At 43.5% G+C, this 17731-nt stretch overlaps 1 protein-coding gene across 5 annotated transcripts in view; it reads left to right on the top strand.

The window, feature by feature from the left end:
- ccni (cyclin I) overlaps positions 1-16268 on the top strand; it is a 95847-nt gene extending 79579 nt beyond the window's left edge. For all 5 annotated transcript variants that reach the window (XM_085964571.1, XM_085964549.1, XM_085964582.1 and 2 more), the window contains 4 exons: positions 2775-2849; positions 3770-3910; positions 13728-13958; positions 14568-16268. In XM_085964571.1, coding sequence (XP_085820697.1) covers positions 2775-2849; positions 3770-3910; positions 13728-13958; positions 14568-15023 — 903 coding nt within the window. In that variant the 3' untranslated portion in view covers positions 15024-16268. The remainder of the gene's footprint in view (positions 1-2774; positions 2850-3769; positions 3911-13727; positions 13959-14567) is intronic.
- The last annotated feature ends 1463 nt before the right edge of the window (positions 16269-17731 follow it).

Genomic DNA, 17731 nt, shown 5'->3' on the forward strand with positions numbered 1-17731 from the left:
ATCAATATAAGAGTCACCAAGAAATCCAATAGGGAATTCAGAAGAAACTTCTTTACCCAGAGTGGTGAGAATGTGGAACTTGCTACCACAGGGAGTGGTTGAAGTGAAAAGTATAGATGCATTTAAGGTAAGGCTAGACGAGCATATGAGGGAGAAGGGAATAGAGGCTTATGCTGATAGATTTAGATGAGGAAAGATGGGAGGAGGCTAGAGTGGAGCATAAACGCCAGTATGGACTGGTTGGGCCGAATGGCCTGTGCCTGTTTCTTTGCTGTATATCCTATGTAATCCTACCAATACTGTCATGGACAGATGCATCTGCAATAGGTAGATAAGGGAGAACCAGTGGATGTGGTATATTTGGACTTTCAGAAGGCTTTTGACAAGGTCCCGCATAAGAGATTAGCGTGTAAAGTTAAGGCACATGGGACTGGGGGCAAGGTACTGACTTGGATAGAGAACTGGTTGGCAGACAGGAAGCAAAGAGTTGGAATAAACGGGTCTTTTCCGAGCGGCAGGCAGTGACTAGTGGGGTACCGCAGGGATTGGTCCTAGGACCCCAGCTATTCACAATATATATTAATGATCTAGACGAGGGAACTAGATGTAATATCTCCAAGTTTGCAGACGACACGAAGCTAGGTGGGCGTGTGCTGTGAGGAGGATGCCGAGAAACTCCAGTATGATTTGGACAGGTTGGGTGATTGGGCAGATGCAGTATAATGTGGATAAATGCGAGGTTATCCACTTTGATGGCAAAAACAGGAAGGCAGATTATTATCTGAACAGCAATAGATTGGGAGAAGGGGAAGTGCAACGAGACCTGGGTGTCCTTGTGCAGCAGTCGCTGAAGGTAAGCATGCAGGTGCAGCAGGCAGTTAAGAAGGCAAATGGTATGTTGGCCTTCGTAGCGAGAGGGTTCGAGTACAGGAACAAGGATGTCTTGCTGCAGTTGTACAGGGCCTTGGTGAGACCACACCTTGAGTATTGTGTGCAGTTTTGGTCGCCTTATCTGAGGAAGGATGTTCTTGCCATGGAGGGAGTGCAGCGAAGATTCACCAGACTGATACCTGGGATGGCAGGAATGACGTTTGAGGAGAGATTGGGTCGATTGGGCTTATACTCGCTGGAGTTTAGAAGAATGAGAGGGCATCTCATTGAAACTTATAAAATTCTAACAGGACTAGACAGACTAAATGCAGGAAGGATGTTCCTGATGGCCGGGGAGTCCAGAACCAGGGGTCACAGTCTAAGGATAAGGGGTAAGCCATTTAGGACAGAGATGAGGAGGAATTTCTTCACCCCAGAGAGTGGTGAACCTGTGGAATTCTCTACCACAGAAGGCAGTTGAGGCCAATTCATTAAATATATTCAAGAAGGAGTTGGATATATTTCTTAAGGCTAAAGGGATCAAGGGATATGGGGAGAAGGCAGGGACAGGGTACTGAATTTGGATGATCAGCCATGATCTCATTGAATGGTGGAGCAGGCTCGAGGGGCCGAATGGCCTACTCCTGCTCCTATCTTCTATGTTTCTATTGATGAGGACGAGGGCAGGTAGGTTTTTCCCTTGGGTTGGTTCTCTCACCACCTGCTGTAGGCCTAGTCTGGCAGCTATGTCCTTCACGACTTAGCCGGCTCGGTCAGTAGTGGTGCTACCGAACTACTCTTGGTGATGGACATTTAAATGGGCAGCACGGTGGCATAGTGGTTAGCACTGTTGCCTCACAGCGCCAGGGACCCGGGTTCGAAGCCGGCCTCGGGTGACTGTCTGTGTGGAGTTTGCACATTCTCCCCGTGTTTGCGTGGGTTTCCTCCAGGTGCTCCGGTTTCCTCCCACAGTCCAAAGATGTGCGGGTTAGGATGATTGGCTATGATAAATTGACCCTTAGTGTTAGGGGGATTAAATACGTGGGGTTACGGGGATAGGGTGGGATATGTGTTGGTGTAGGGGTTACGGGGATCGGGTGAGATATGTGTCGGTGCAGGCTCGATGGGCCGAAATGGCCTCTATCTGCACTGTGGGGTTTCTGTGATTCTGAAATCCCCCACCCAGGGTACATTCTGTAAGATAGTCACCAATGAATCCAATAGGGAATTCAGGAGCAACTTCTTTACGCAAAGAATGGTCAGAATGTGGAATGTGCCACCACAAGGAATAGTTGAGATGAATAGCATAGATGCATTTAAGGGGAAGCTAGATAAACACATGGAGGCAAAAGCAATAGAAAGTTATGCTGATGGGTTAGTTGAAGTGGATGGGAGGGGGCTCATGTGAGCATAAAGATTGGCTTAGATAATTTGGGCCAAATGGCCTGTTTGTGCTGTACATTCAATGTAAAAATGATATGCTGTTGCAAACTTTTTAACTGCTCTTTTGGAATTTTTTACAAAAGTTACATGGGCAGCCACATGTGATGCTATGTAATCAAGATATTAAAGCATAAAGCTTCACTCACTGCCAGATATCTCATTTGTCATGGGACCACCTTATCTCTTAAATTATTTGACATTCTGGAGCTTCTATTTTCCCTTAAGTGCACTGTAGTAAGCAGTTGGATACATAATCAGATTCCTGACTTAGCTCACATAACCATGGTAAGGTAGTTTGCATTTTGCACATTCAAAGCCATGAAGAACAATTTGCAACTTTAACCACAGTGTGAAAAATACACAACTGGCACACTGTTTGATTCCTTGTAATTAAGCATTTTAAGTATGTGCTGCTTAATTTAATACTTTGAAGAATTAATTTTACTTTTCCTTATTTTAAGGCCCGTCCAAAGTATCTGCGGTGTATAGCCATCAGTTGTTTCTTCCTGGCAGCTAAAACCAATGAAGAAGATGAGGTTGGTAGACTATCTAACTTTTTTTTAATTGGCAAAATTTATTTAATTTCTCTGCTCTTTTTTTCCCCCCTCCTATCGTCCCCAAATGCAGATGTGTTGCAAACTATTCCCCAAATTAAGGCTGGATAGTAACGTGCTCCAGCTAGAAAGTGTGTGTATTCATGAGCGCCTCTTTTTCCCCATTGACTGTACAGCTGAATTTGCTAAGGCCATATCTTACTATTTTGTGGCACAGCACATTGAAATGCCAAAGCCACTATTTCACGCATTTTACGACTTTTTAAAATGCTTCAAGTTAATTTTAAGATCAATACTTGAAGACTAATGTTGTAGTGCCTTGTTTTCATTTTACCTGTTCGAATATAAGTTAAACATGGCTTCCCAGACAGATCACTCTACCCTGATATTTAGCAGCTGATATTGAAAGAAAACCTTGAAGCTGTGGTTTCCAAACCTAACTCCGAAACTGCTCTAAAAGAGATGATTGGTTTCTGTCCTGGAAGACATACAGACCTTCTACAGCATCAAAGCTAGAGGTTATTGAATGCTTGTGGTGTAATGTTTGTTTCAGAATGACACTGTACATAATTGTTTTAGTTATGGTTATCTTAATTTGTGAAGATAAGTGTTATATTGCAAGGTATTCAGTATCATTTATATTTCTGGCTAGACCAAAAACTTGTACCATTGTGACCGCTTACAAGTGTGGAAATAATCCTCATTAGGACTCTTCAGAGGTGCCTCAGAGGTGTATAAGAACATCCTACACGCTCAATTAACAGAGCAGTAAAGTGGATTTCTACTGCTTCCAGGCAACAGGAAGATACAATTCTTTTATCATTTTTGTTTGTGTCGGTTCATTCTGGTTTGATGCATATCTGGTATTTATAAAGCCAGTCACTTGTATTTCTCCTCTACAGATCATTCCATCTCTAAAGGACATGGTGAAGAACAGCAATTGTGGTTGTTCATCTGCAGATATTCTGAGAATGGAGAGGATTATACTGGATAAACTGAACTGGGATCTGCACACAGCAACACCTTTGGATTTCCTTCACATTGTAAATACATTTTCTTAAAATTTCCTGAGGCTTTTAGCAAAAAGTATTAGAGTATATTACTTGAAGCTAAAGCTCCATATGAGTTTTCATATAAATACTTTGTGGCTGTTTAGGCCTAGTAGTTTATCCGCAAGAACACCACTCCCCAGTGAGAAGGTGGATAGGCAAACTTCAGTTGCCTATGTGTATCCATAGACAGCTGCTAAGAAACATACAGAAGACTAGTGTAAACTGATTTAGTGTGCACGTATCTACTGTTGCCAGGGAGGTAACAGTAGACACATTTTTTGACATGGTAACAGAGGGTGGATGAGGGCAGTGCAATTGATATATATGGACTTTCAAAAGGCATTTGTTAAAGTACCACATATTAGGCTTGTTAGCAAAATTGAAGCCCATGGGATAAAAGGGGCAGTAGCAGCATGGATACAAAATTGGCTAAGGGATAGAAAACAGTTGTGGTGAATGGCTGTTTTTCTTATTGTAGGGAGGTATACAATGGTGTTCCCTAAGGTTCAGTACTAGGACCGCTGCGGTTTTTGGAAAAACATTAATGACTTGGACTTGGGGGTACAGGAAACAATTAAAAAATTTGCAGATGACACGAAACCTGGAAGTGTAGTATACAGTGAGGAAGATAGTAATAGACTTCAAGAAGACATAGACAGGCTGGTAGAATGGGCGAACACATGGCAGATGAAATTCAATGTAGAAAAGTGTGAGGTGATATATTTTGGTAGGAAGAATGAGGAGAGACCATACACACTAATTGGTACAATTTTAAAGGGGGTGCAAGAACAGAGAGACCTGGGGGTGTTTGTGCACAAATCTTTGAAGGTGGCAGGACAGGTTAACAAAGCAGTTAATAAAGCCTATGGGATCCTGGGCTTTATAAATAGAGGCATAGAGTACAAAAGCTGTTATGCTGAACCTCTATAAAATACTAGCTCGGGCCCAGCTACGTAAGAGCATAAGAATTAGGAGTAGGCCTTACGACACCTCGAGCCTGCTCCGCCATTCAGTAATATCATGGATGATCTTTAACCTCAACGCCACTTTCCTGCACTATCCACGTATCTCTTGATTCTCCTAGAGTTCAAAAATTTATCTATCTCCGCTTTGAATATACTTAACAATTCAGCATTCACAGCCCTTTATGGTAGAGAATTCCAAAGATTTACAACCCTCTGAGTGAAGAAATTCCTCCTCATCTCAGTCTTAAATGGCCGACCCCTTATCTTGAGACTATGCCCCCTAGTGCTAGACTCCCCAGCCAGGGGAAACAACCTCTCAGCATCTACCCGGTCAATCCCCCTCGGAATCTTTTATGTTCCAATGAGATCACTGCTCATTCTTTTAAACTCCAGAGAGTATAGGCTCATTCTACTCAATCTCGCTCCTCTAGGACAACCCTCTCATCCCATTAATCAATCTAGTGAACCTTTGTTGCACCGCCTCCAAGGTAAGTATATCTTTCCTCCGATAAGGAGACCAAAACTATGCAGTCTCACCAAAGTCCTGTAACATTTCAGCAAGACTTCCTTACTCTTGTACTCCAACCCCCTTGCAAATAGGCCAACGTGCCATTTGCCTTCCTTATTGCTTGCTGTACCTGCATGCTAACTCTGTTTCTTGTACAAGGACACCTAAATCTCTGAACACAACATTTAATAGTTTCTCACCATTTAGAAAATATTTTGTTTTTCTATTCTTCCTACCAAAGTGAATAAATAACCTCACATTTCCCCACATTATACTTCATTTGCTACCTTATTGCCCACTCACTTAATCTGTCTATATCCCTTTGCAGGCTCTTTGTGTCCTGCTCACAGCTTACTTTCCCACCTAGCTTTGTGGTGTCAGCAAACTTGGATACATTACACTCGGTTCCTTCATCTAAATCATTAATATAGATTGTAAATAGCTGAGGCCCAAGCACTGATCCTTGTGTCACTCCACCAGTTAGGACATGTCTATTTGCAACATTAAAGTTCCGATTGGTCCCCTTGGAGGACAAGACACACCTAGCAGTTTCTCTGGAATGTGTAATTAGATCCTCCCTGCCTACGTAATCAATTATTTTGCAAAGTGTAATTCGAGCCATTCTGGCTGCCTTCTCCCACCCGCCTGCCCCAAGTTTCTGACCTCCCTCCCGCCCCCGGGTTCCTGACCTCCCCTGCCCAAGTTCCTCCCCACCAGGTTCCTGGCTTTCTCTTCTCTCCCCCTCCCCCCCCCCCCCCAAACAAGTTCCCGACCTTCCCCCACCTCCCCATAGATGGGGCATTGTGCATGGGTCGGGTCATGAATTGTTAACAGATTTATTGGGTATGAAGTGAATAGTGACAGCTTTCTAATAAATTATCCAGGTCTAGAGGGAGGAGAGGGAGAACGTGGTGCGGGTGTAAAGGGGGTGGGTTGGAAGAAGGTGATCTGCCTTACCATCATGTTCTCGCTCTCCTCTCCCTCTCACGTTCTTCCCCATCTATTGTGCCCTCCATGCCCATTACCTCCCCGCCCCCGAGTTCCTGACCTCCTCCCCTCTCTCCCCCCTCCCCTCTCCCCCACTCCCCTCTCCCCCACTCTGATCTCTCTCTCCCCCCTCTCTGATCCCCACCCTCTCTCAAGGCCACAAAAATGTTCATGTAGATAATAACAGTGATATTCTAGGCAAATGTCCTGGAGGCTCCTTTAGTATAGTCATTGATTTTTGAAAGATAACCCAAAATCCCTAGTAGCAGGCTCAGGCTTGAGCAGCAAACAAGGCAGGCAGCAATGGCAGCAGCTCCAGGCTCAGCAACGTGGTTTGGCAGGCCCCACTTCCAGCTTCCTCATATATCGTACTGCCCATTTGTGACCGGATCGAGTGCGCATGCGCAGTACCAAACAGGCGTGCATACGCAGTGGAGTCAAAAAACGCCTTCCAAATAATCACTCCATACTAGTTACAGTCTGCTGACCGGAAAATGACCCATTTATCCCTACTCCCTGTTTTCTGTCCGTTAACCAATCCTCTATCCATGCTAATATATTACCCCCAACCTCATGAGCCCTTATTTTACATAAGAACCTTTTAAGTGGCACCTTATCAAATGCCTTTTGGAAATCCAAGTATACAACATCCACTGGTTTCCCTTTATCTACCTTGCTAGTTACATCCTCCGAAAACTCTAATAAATTTCCCTGTCATAAACCCATGTTGATTCTGCCTAATCATATTATGTTTTTCTAAGTGCCCTGTTACCACTTCATTAATAATAGATCCCAGCATTTTCCCGACAACTGACGTCAGGCTAACTGGCCTATAGTTCCCTGCTTTCTGTCTCCCTCCTTTCTTGAATAGCGGGGTTACATTTGCTACCTTCCAATCTCCTGGGACTATTCCAGAATCTAGGGAATTTTGGAAGATCACAACCAATGCATCCACTATCCCTGTAGCCACCTCTTTTAGAACCCTAGGATGTAGATCATCAGGTCTAGGGGATTTATCGGCTTAGTCCCATTAGTTTCTGAAGTACTTTTTCTCTACTGATATTAATTACAGGTAGACTATCCTTTATCCGAAAACCTCGGGACCAGCCGTGTTTCGGTTTTAGGAAAATTTCGGATTTCGGAAGGTGCGCGAAAACACTTCGGTTTTCAGAGGTAATTCGGTTTTCGGGAGTGCGGATAAAGGATACACTATCCCTTATCCGAAAATAACGACTATAAATACTGTAGTTACAGGGATAAATACTGTAGTACAGTTTATTTGTAAGGAAAACATTCAGTAAAACTTCAAACATGTACAGGTACAAACTAAGCTAAATACCTGTACATAAACATGCAATAAAGGTACATTACATCTGGCTTGAGGATCTTGGAGAAGATGGTACATCAGTGTTGTCATCATTGTCATCAGGTTGGAGTTGGACATCTGAAGATGGGCCAGGAACAGGATTCTCAAGTGATGAAGCAGCATTACATCTGGCTTGAGGATCTTGGAGAAGAGGGTACATCAGTGTTGGCATCATTGTCATCAGGTTGGAGTTGGACATCTGAAGATGGGCCAGGAACAGGATTCTCAAGTGATGAAGCATGACTACGACAGACGGCCTTTTTAAAGACTTCTTCCAGTGTCATCTGTCTCATTAACATTGGTTTCTGTCTAAGCAGTCTCTCTTTAATTGAGTAAACTTGCATAATCTCTTGCTCACTGATAAATGCACGTTTTTCAAGGCCAGCAATTAACTGATCACACATTGTCACCATATCGTCTATGGGGATTTTTTCACCTGTGTTCACAATGTCATCATCATCATCACTACTGTCCTCATGCTTGTCTTTATTTAACACCATTTCAGCAATTTCCCCATCACTCAATGAATTCACAACAGGTGCATCATTGTCAATGTTCAGCACTTCTTCGATGTCAGCTTCCTCTAACTTATTTACACTTTCGGATGATAAACCTTTGGCGTAAGTGAGGAGGTTTGATATCATCATCTCCTGACTGACAGGAAATCCTTCAAACTCGTCATCTGCAGGTCCATCTTCATGAAACATCGTTGAAGGCCAAAGTCTGTGCCAAGCATTTGTTAATGTTGGTTTGTCAACATCGTTCCAAGCATTAGCAACTGCATAAATGGCATCCTTAACATTGAATTCTTTCAGGAAGCTTTGGATTCCTTCGCCTCTGTTGATTGCATCAAGCATAGAGTTCAAAAAAACGTCTTTATACTTGCTCTTCATGGAACGTAAAATTCCTTGGTCACAAGGCTGTATTAAAGATGTCACATTAGGGGGAAAGTTAATGCCGAAAACATAACTTTTCACAAGAAGTTCAGGAGGGGGATGTGCGGAGCAGTTGTCCAGGAACAATAACATTTTGCAGTTTTCTTCCAGTCCAACTTGCCTGCAATGAGCTCGTGTCGCTGGTATGAAGTGGTTATTGAACCAGTGAGAAAATATTCCTCTGGTTACCCATGCTTTCCTGCTCGCATAATAATGCACAGGTAAATTGCATACACCTTTCAAACATCTCGGATGTTGGCTTTTTCCAATCACTACCAACTTTAACTTGTGTGTGCCTGCAGCATTGGCGCACCCAAGAACAGTCAACCTGTCCTTAGCATCCTTAAAACCTGCTGGTGCACTCTCATCAGCCGTTGCTAATGTTTTTCTAGGAACGTAGCGCCAGAACAGAGCTGTTTCATCAGCATTGTAAATTTGTTCAGGACCGAGGTTTTCATCCGATATTATTTTTGCAAACTCATCTATGTAATTTTCAGCTGCTTCATGATCAGCAGAAGCTTTTTCACCACAGATTTTCAGATATTTTATACCATGACGCTTCTTAAATTTATGCAGCCAACCTTCTGAATATTCACACTCAACTTCAATGTTCAGTTCTTCATGGTATATTCTAGCTTGCTTCATGACCATCAAACCAGTCAGTGGCACACGTTCACCTCTGCGTTGTCGAATCCACTCAATCAGCACACGGTCAAGATCTTCATTTTTTGCCCTATGCAATGTTTTCCTAATTTTCATTAGTTTATGGTCATCACTGTCAGTGTAAAATTTCAACAACTTGTCTTTCTGTTTCTTTAAGTCATATACGGTGGTACTTCCCACACCCATATTCTTCAGTAAGATGTCGCACAGACACACCACGATCAAGCTTCTGCAATAACTCCACTTTCTGCGATATCGATAATGAGCGATGCTTCCTTCTCTGCTTCTCACTGTTACCCATTGGGGTATCTGCAGCTCTTTTTAGCATTTTCACAAATTGTTAAAAGCCAGCAAATATCTAAGAGAGCAGCAAATATCTAAGAGAGCAGCATAACACCTGCGTGGGTCAAGCATCGGCAGCGTCGGGTCATGCTTTGCGCCACTTTCGGCTTTCAGAGGTTTTCTGGTTTCGGATGTGCGGATAAAGGATGGTACACTATCTCTTATCCGAAATTGGGTGGGGTTCGGCGGGGGTGGGGTACGGCTCGGGGGTCGGTGGGGGTCGGGTTCGGCCGGGGGGTCGGGGGTGGGGGTCGGCGGGGGTCGTGGTCGTGCGCATTTCGGTTTTCAAAAGTCATGCTTTGCTCCACTTTCGGCTTTCAGAGGTTTTCTGGTTTCGGATGTGCGGATAAAGGCTGGTACACTTACGCTGAGCGATTTCGGTTTTCAGAAGTGCGGAAAAATGCTACACTATCCCTTATCCGGCTAGGCCTGTAAGTCGTGCGCCACTCTGGTCATGTCGTGCGCACGACTTATGCTGACCGAAAAAACCTTCGGTTTTTAGAGGGTTTCGGTTTTCGGAAGTCCGGATAAAGGGTAGTCTACCTGTACTTTAATTTCCTCACATTCATTAGCCCCTTGGTTCCCCACTATTTTTGGTATGCTATTTGTGTCTTCTACTGTGAAGACAGATACAAAATATTTATTTTAAGTCTCTGCCATGTCCTTATTCCCCATTATAATTTCTCCTGTCTCAGCCTCTAGGGGATCAACGCTTACTTTTGCTACTTTCTCCCTTTATACATACTTTTAGAAGCTCTTGCAATTTTTTTTAATGTTTCTTGCTCGGTTACTCTTGTATTCTATTTTCTCCCTTTTTATCAATTTTTGGTCATCCTTTGCTGTTTTCTAAAGCTCTCCCAATCTTCAGGCTTACTACTATTTTTTGCAACATTATATGCCGCTTTTAATCTAATACTATTCTTAACTTCTTTAGTTAGCCACGGATGCATCACTTGTTCCGTGGTGTTTTTATTTCGCAATGGAATGTATATTCGTTGAGAATTTTTGAATATTTGTTTGTGTTTGCCAGTATTGTGTCCATAGAAACATAAAAGATCGGAGCAGGAGTAGGCCATTCGGCCCCTCGAGCCTGCTTCGCCATTCAATGAGATCATGGCTGATCATCCAAATTCAGTACCCTGTCCCTGCCTTCTCCCCATATCCCTTGATCCCTTTAGCCTTAAGAAATATATCTAACTCCTTCTTGAATATATTTAATGAATTGGCCTCCACTGCCTTCTGTGGTAGAGAATTCCACAGGTTCACCACTCTCTGGGTGAAGAAATTCCTCCTCATCTCAGTCCTAAATGGCTTACCCCTTATCCTTGGACTGTGACCCCTGGTTCTGGACTCCCCGGCCATCGGGAACATCCTTCCTGCATCTAGTCTGTCTAGTCCTGTTAGAATTTTATAAGTTTCAATGAGATCCCCCTCATTCTTCTAAACTCCAGCGAGTATAAGCCCAATCGACCCAATCTCTCCTCATACGTCATTCCTGCCATCCCAGTCCAATTCTGGGCGCCACACTTTAGGAAAAACGTGAAGGCTTTGGAGAGGGTACAGAAGAGATTTACTATAATGGTTCCAGGGATGAGGGAATACAGTTACGTGGATAGACTAGAGAAGCTGGGGTTGTTCTCCTTGAAGCAGAGAAGGCGCAGAGGAAATTTGATAGGTGTTTAAAATAATGAAGAATTTAGATAGAGAAACTGTTTCCAATGGCTGAAGGGTCAATAGAGAGGGCACAGATTTAAGGTGATTGACAAAAGAACCAGAGGTGACATGAGGAAAAACTTTTTTACGCAACGAGTGGTTAGGATTTGGAATGAACTGCCTGATAGGGTGGTGGATACAGATTCAATAGTAGTCTTCAAAAGGGAATTGGATAAATAGTTGAAGGAGAAAAAATTGCAGGGATATGGGGAAAGAGCGGGGGAGTGGGACTAACTGGATTGCTCTTCGAAAGAGCCGGCGCAGACTCGATGGGCCAAATGGCGGCCTCCTGTGCTGTACTATTCTATGATCCTCTCTCCATCAAACATACTTTTTCTCCTGAGGAAATATCCTCTCCAGCAAATAGACTTTCTCTCCCTTTTTTCTCCACCCCTTTCACCACTAAAAATGACCCCAGAACTTGGAAAGTGATCTGGAGCGAAGCAGCGTCGTGCTGCTGCATAATGTAACATGCTATGCTATCAGTTTGTCTTGATATCTCTATTGTGTGTGCTTATTTTGAAATATATTTCTTGGAAAATTGCTGCACTGTTCACGGGTAATTCAGTCAGATGACGTGATCCAGCTAGTCTTGTGGTGCTGCACAATATATATATTATGTACTACACCATGGCATGATAGATTGCAAGTTTGTGCTTATGATTTCTTCCCCCCCCCCCCCCCCCACCCTCCTCCAAATATGGTGAGTTCTAAAGTACAGCCTTCTAGACTGAGGGATGGAACATTGCAGTAGTTAACGGCAGTGATCAGGGCTAAAGTTACCATTGAGGCAATGCCTCAGTAACTATCTACCTGCATACATAGTAATGGTTGATAATGGACTATAAAGAACTGGTGCAATGGTAATCTGATTCCACCCACCCCTGCTTCTGGTATTGAAATGGCTGGTTTCCTTTGATCATAGCTGTGTAGTTGAGTGACAGTGGGCGGAAGCCCATGTCTACTCCCAGGTCTTGCATATTGGAACTCCACTATGCTATTGCTGGTAGTGAGGATTTTGCATCCTATTTCTGCCATAATGAGTTTAAATACTAGGGTTTAAATGCCATCTTATGTTGGTGTACAATGTAGGCATGTACACCGTAACCCTTGGAAACCATTATTCTTTAATGGATTTCATGAATTTGGAAAAAATAACTTAATTTCTCCTCTTGCCTCGCTGTGTCAGGCTTCAGCACCGCGGCACAGTGCAGCTGGGATAAAGAACTTGGCAGGCAGGGGAATGAACGGACTTTCCTATAGTCTGCCACCTGCTATCCTCTCCGTATCCATACAGGTGTTTTCTAGAATGTTTATATTGTGTCTTGATTGATTTTTCTCTGCCATTCTTCCTACTGGACTTTGATTTTGACTACAGTAGATCTTGTAAAACTGGTGGTGAGTAGCTTAGCCATGCAGACCAGGAAGGATCTACAGGAAACTCTCGTTTAAACAGCACCTAAATATCCAGAATTCTCTATTAACCGGCAAAATTCATACTCCGAAAACACCTCAATAACCGGAAATGTGTCCGAGTCCGAGTCTCCTGCGGTGGCCGAGTTAGTCAGTGTGGGCAGTTCTCCAAACTGCCACTACTTGGCTTCTTGGCACTGTCAGAAGTCCGAACACCTCAATAACAGGAGTCTGACTCTTTGTTAAAAATAGCCTCGGTAGATAACCCTCTCCGTCATCCGGAATTATTAATCAACTGGCAACACGCCGGTCCCGTATACCAGAGAGTTTCCTGTAGTTTCAATCGGTGTTGTTAGCTGATCGCAGGTGGGGCGGGACTAGAAGCCACCAGTTAGCCTCAGCACCCTGGGACGAAGGGAAAATTGCCTAGGGTTCGCACTCCTGATTGGAATCCATTGACTTCTGCTGGAAGTGAGTCTGTATGGATGTTAGGTGAGAATAGGATTGGATTTCTCTGCAGTGCATCTCTGTGCTGCTTCTTTGTGATCAGCTTGCCAACATTTGTCTAGGAGACCAGTACATCAGGTGAAGTCTGTGCTTGCAAAAGAGGTGAAGGGAAGAAATTACAAGGGAAAGATGGAATAAAACAAAAGCAAACTAATGGAGAAGGTGGGCATGATTCTTAAGCAATGCCCATCCCCTGCTCTCTGCTTAATTTTGGAGCCTTGAGCAGCCTACCCAACTGGTATTGTCAGACGGCAAGAAAGGAGAAGCATATGCACGTGGAGGATCTATATACTTACTTGAAACCTGTGAATCTTCAAGATTTTTTTCATTGCTCGAGTACTCCATCAAAATATTTTCCTTGTCACTGTAGCTGAAGTGAGTCTTGACTCTTTTTTTAATGTTTGTTTAGTTTCATGCGATGATGATGTCCAGCCATCCCCAGTTGCTCAGCAACCTGCCTAAGATGAACCCATCCCAACATATTGCACTCCTTATCAGGCAGCTACAGCAGTGTGTGGCCTGTCACCAGCTTCTGCAGTTCAAGGGCTCTACACTTGCACTGGCCATCATCAGTCTCAAGCTGGAAACATCAATTCCTGATTGGCTAGCTCTCACTATTGATCTGCTGAAAAAGGCACAGGTATGAGCTAGTTATATTTATCTTGGTGAGACTTGTGTAAAAATGGCCAGTTTAAAAATTGACATGTATTGTGTGTGCGTATAAGTAGACCAGTTCTTGATGGGATTTGCAGATTTGGCTCAGTAGCTGCAGCTACTTTATTTTTGGTGCAAGTGCCCTTAGTCAACCATCCCTTCTGTGGAAAACGAGGATGGAGACAAAGTTACTCTTGACTGCAACTGACTCATTTATATTTTAACACAGCACAGAACCTCTAATTGCTGCAGAGCACAGTAGTACCAGTAAAATTGATTATTAACATTTGAATGTACTTGGGATTAAAAGCTTTAAGGTGTGTTCACTGCTGCCTCAAATGCTAAATATCCAAACTGCTGAAACTGCCTGGAAATGGAACTCATTTTTGTGAGGGGGTGAAATGCAATGTTTAATTTTTCAAGTATCTAAAATTATTGCAGGTTGACTTCCTGTGACAGTATTTAATGGATCAGTTAATTAGGGGTGCCCAAGGCCATTTGCACCTGGTTCGTTTTTTTTTTTTTTGCATTGAACGATTGATAATCAAATTTTTCACAAAGTAACTGTTCATTTTGTTGTTTTTTCATTTTTCAGATCGATAGCTTACAGCTAATTCGCTGTCGAGAGCTTATGGCAGGACACCTATCCACAATTCAGGCTTCCCCACCACCCAATGCAGTGTACATCTACAACCCCTGCAAGCAAACCATGGTCCCATGTGGTAGGGGAGTGCATAGGCTTTATTCCTCCCCTAGCACAGAGCCGGAGTTGTTTGTTGTCAAGGATGCCACCAAGAGAATTGGCAGTACAGCAGCACCCTACCGACGCCTGCCTGCTTCCTATAGCAGCAAGCAGGCCTCGGCAAAACGTAAAGTAGAAGAGATGGAGGTGGATGACTTTTATGATGGCATAAAGCGTTTGTACAATGAGGACGGTAGTCAAGAAATTGTGGGAATAGATACTGTAACTTCTAGCTGTGGCACAAATCTACAGATTAAAGAGGGTAGTATCTCCCCATGTCCTCCGCTTCAGCCTGTTACAGTCATCTAACTGGGCAAAGTGGCTAAAGTTTAAGACTGGAGCTACTATTACAGGGAAGAAGGGCATACCTTACCAGGCTGAAATGAAGTGAGCCAAACATTTTCATGCTGCTAATTTTAGTCTAACCATTTATTCAAGCACTCATTAAAAAGTATAAAAAAGAATGTATTAAAAAAAATTAAAAGACCCAAAAACTGGAACAAAAAAAGTTGTAGCAATTTTTAAACAGTTTTCTCTCTAGTGTTGTCAGTATAATTGCATCTATTTCTAAATCTTGAAATCTGTTTTTGTGCCATCTGTTCTCTCTCTTCCAAGTCCACAATTCACTGTGTGACATATTCAATTTTACAGCCTAATTGTTGCTTACTGTCTAATTTCAACCTGTAGTTCCTTGTGCTTAAAAATATGTTTGATGTGCATGTTGTCTTATACACACTGACCTTTGCTGAAGAGGATTTTGGAGGAGTGTTTTTGTAACTCTTCAGGATATGTAATGTTAAACAAAAAAATGTCAAGTAAATTAAACAGATTTTCTTGGGTGGCCAAGCTGCTTGCAAACTGCCCCAAAAGCTAAAATTGCGAGGAGGTTTTGGTATGAACAAGAGAAGAAACTTTTAACACTGCTGAAATGCTGTGCAAATTTGTTCTATAATGGAAACAGCACTTTTGAGTGTTATTTCCTATGATTTGGAAGATATGCTGTTCTTTTGGGTCTGAAGCAAAAGTCATTTAGTTTTTTAAGGAGGATATGGTTGGTTTTGTGTGAATTCTATGCATCTTTTTGTAAATGAATGCTGGAATCAGTTAACTGAAGTGGTGTACCACTGTTTAGAAGATGCCTATTTATTTGTATTTTAATTGAGTTGTGCCATTTTTGGGAAACCATGAACTTGCCATAAATGTGCATCAGTTTAGTTTACACACGAACCTGAGCGTTGAACTTTTATACAAAAAAACTTTAGTCATAGTTCACATCACAGTGGGTTTTATTACCAGGAATTCACATAAAATCAATAATGATTCTATAGGGGCAGTTATTTAAAATTAAACCTATTTTAGCTCCACCATGCATTAACTGATCCTGAATGTGGAAAGAAGTAATTTGTTTATTTTCCCCTACTTGTTTCTTAAATCATCTGACTTGGTGGGTACAGTGCTCTCTCTACAGTCTGAAAAAGGTACTGCATTCTTTGGAAAAAGTGCAGTTGTACTGCTGAGGTGCTTCAGGCAGCAATAAAGTTGTCCTTGATTCAATATTGGTTTTTTGCTTGCTTGCTACTTTTTACATACAGAATACCGTTTCCAAGTTCTTATGTTTAGAGCTGTTACACAACTATTTTTATACTATGCTGATTATTCTAAAAGAAATGTACCGAGCTCTTAACCCATTTGTAGCAACTACAGGAAACTTTGTGCTATCTGGCACCGACGGGACCGAGCTGTTGCCATCCCATCAAAACTGCCGGACAAGCCAGCGCTAATGTTAAAACATACGGAAGCTTTTGAGCTCCGTATCTAGCAACAAACCCGAAGCAACAGCTTTAGCTAGACCTTGCAGAGCCTGACAGGGAGGAGGGGAAGGGAGGAAGAAAAGGGGAGGGGGGGGAAGGGGAGGAGGGAGCCAGCAGACCCCCTCCCCTCTGCCGGCGATGGCTCTGCTGAGCTCCGTGCCGCCCCAAGCACTGACATGCCGAACGCAGCGCCCCGGTCAGCCCGAGCCCCGCCCTCCCGAGGCCGGGCTTGAGACGGCCGATTGCGGCTGGCCGGGCCCGGTTGCCTTGGTAACCCTCCTCCCCTCTCCGCCTCCCGATCTCCGGGACCGGGCCTGAGCGGCTTGAGACGGCCGATTGCGGCTGGCGAGCCCGGTTGCCGGGGTAACTCTCTGCTCCCCCTCCCCGCCTGAGCCCCGCCCACCCCCCCGAATGAGGGGTGGGAGGAGCTTGCCACAAAACAATTGCCTAGGGTCCAGCATGGCTGGCAACAGACGCCCAGGCTTCGAGGCCTACCTGCAAAAACGGGGAAAGGTAGGAAAATTAATGAGATTAGATAAAAGATTTAGAAAGTAATTAACTTTTTTTTAAAAACAACTTTTTATTTTAAAGGTGCAGAAAGCAGGAATGAAAAGTTTGGAATCAAGATGGCGGCGACTCACCTCGGTTCAGAACGATAAGGCCCGCCCACATGCACCGATTGGTCGACCGTCAGGTCACCGAAGCGTAGGATTGGTCAATCATCCCGTCACTCGACTCTAGGAGGGCCCGCCCGCACGCGCCAGGAACCCGCCCCCGCCACGCAGCGATTGGTCAACCTTAATGTCACACTATTGCTAATGAGCGGAATTTTGAACATTTTTTGGATACTGCGGGCGCAATTTTTGTCTCGCCGAAACGTAAATACGCTTATGACCGTTCCGGAATCGTAAGCTTTCTTTTGATGTAACGCACATGTAGATACGCTCTATAACTTTCGAGTGCTTTGCCAGGGCTGTTTTGGGCCAGGCGGTTTAAATCGAGTGCCAGGCTTTGGGGCCTCTCTGTCTCCCTCTGTGAATCTGCTGCTGGGCAACATTTTAAATCGAGTCCCAGGCTTTTGGGCTCTGTGTCCCTCAATCTGCTGCCGGGCAACATTTCTACCTTTTAATACCTTGAAAGATGAAAGTGAAAGTACTTTTAAAAATAACATACCATTTACCAAAAACGTTTTATAAGAGATACTAA

Source organism: Somniosus microcephalus, chromosome 2 (genome assembly GCF_052327205.1).
Source record: "Somniosus microcephalus isolate GS21.2 chromosome 2, FLI_Smic_1.0, whole genome shotgun sequence".
In the NCBI taxonomy this organism is placed as follows: domain Eukaryota; kingdom Metazoa; phylum Chordata; class Chondrichthyes; order Squaliformes; family Somniosidae; genus Somniosus; species Somniosus microcephalus.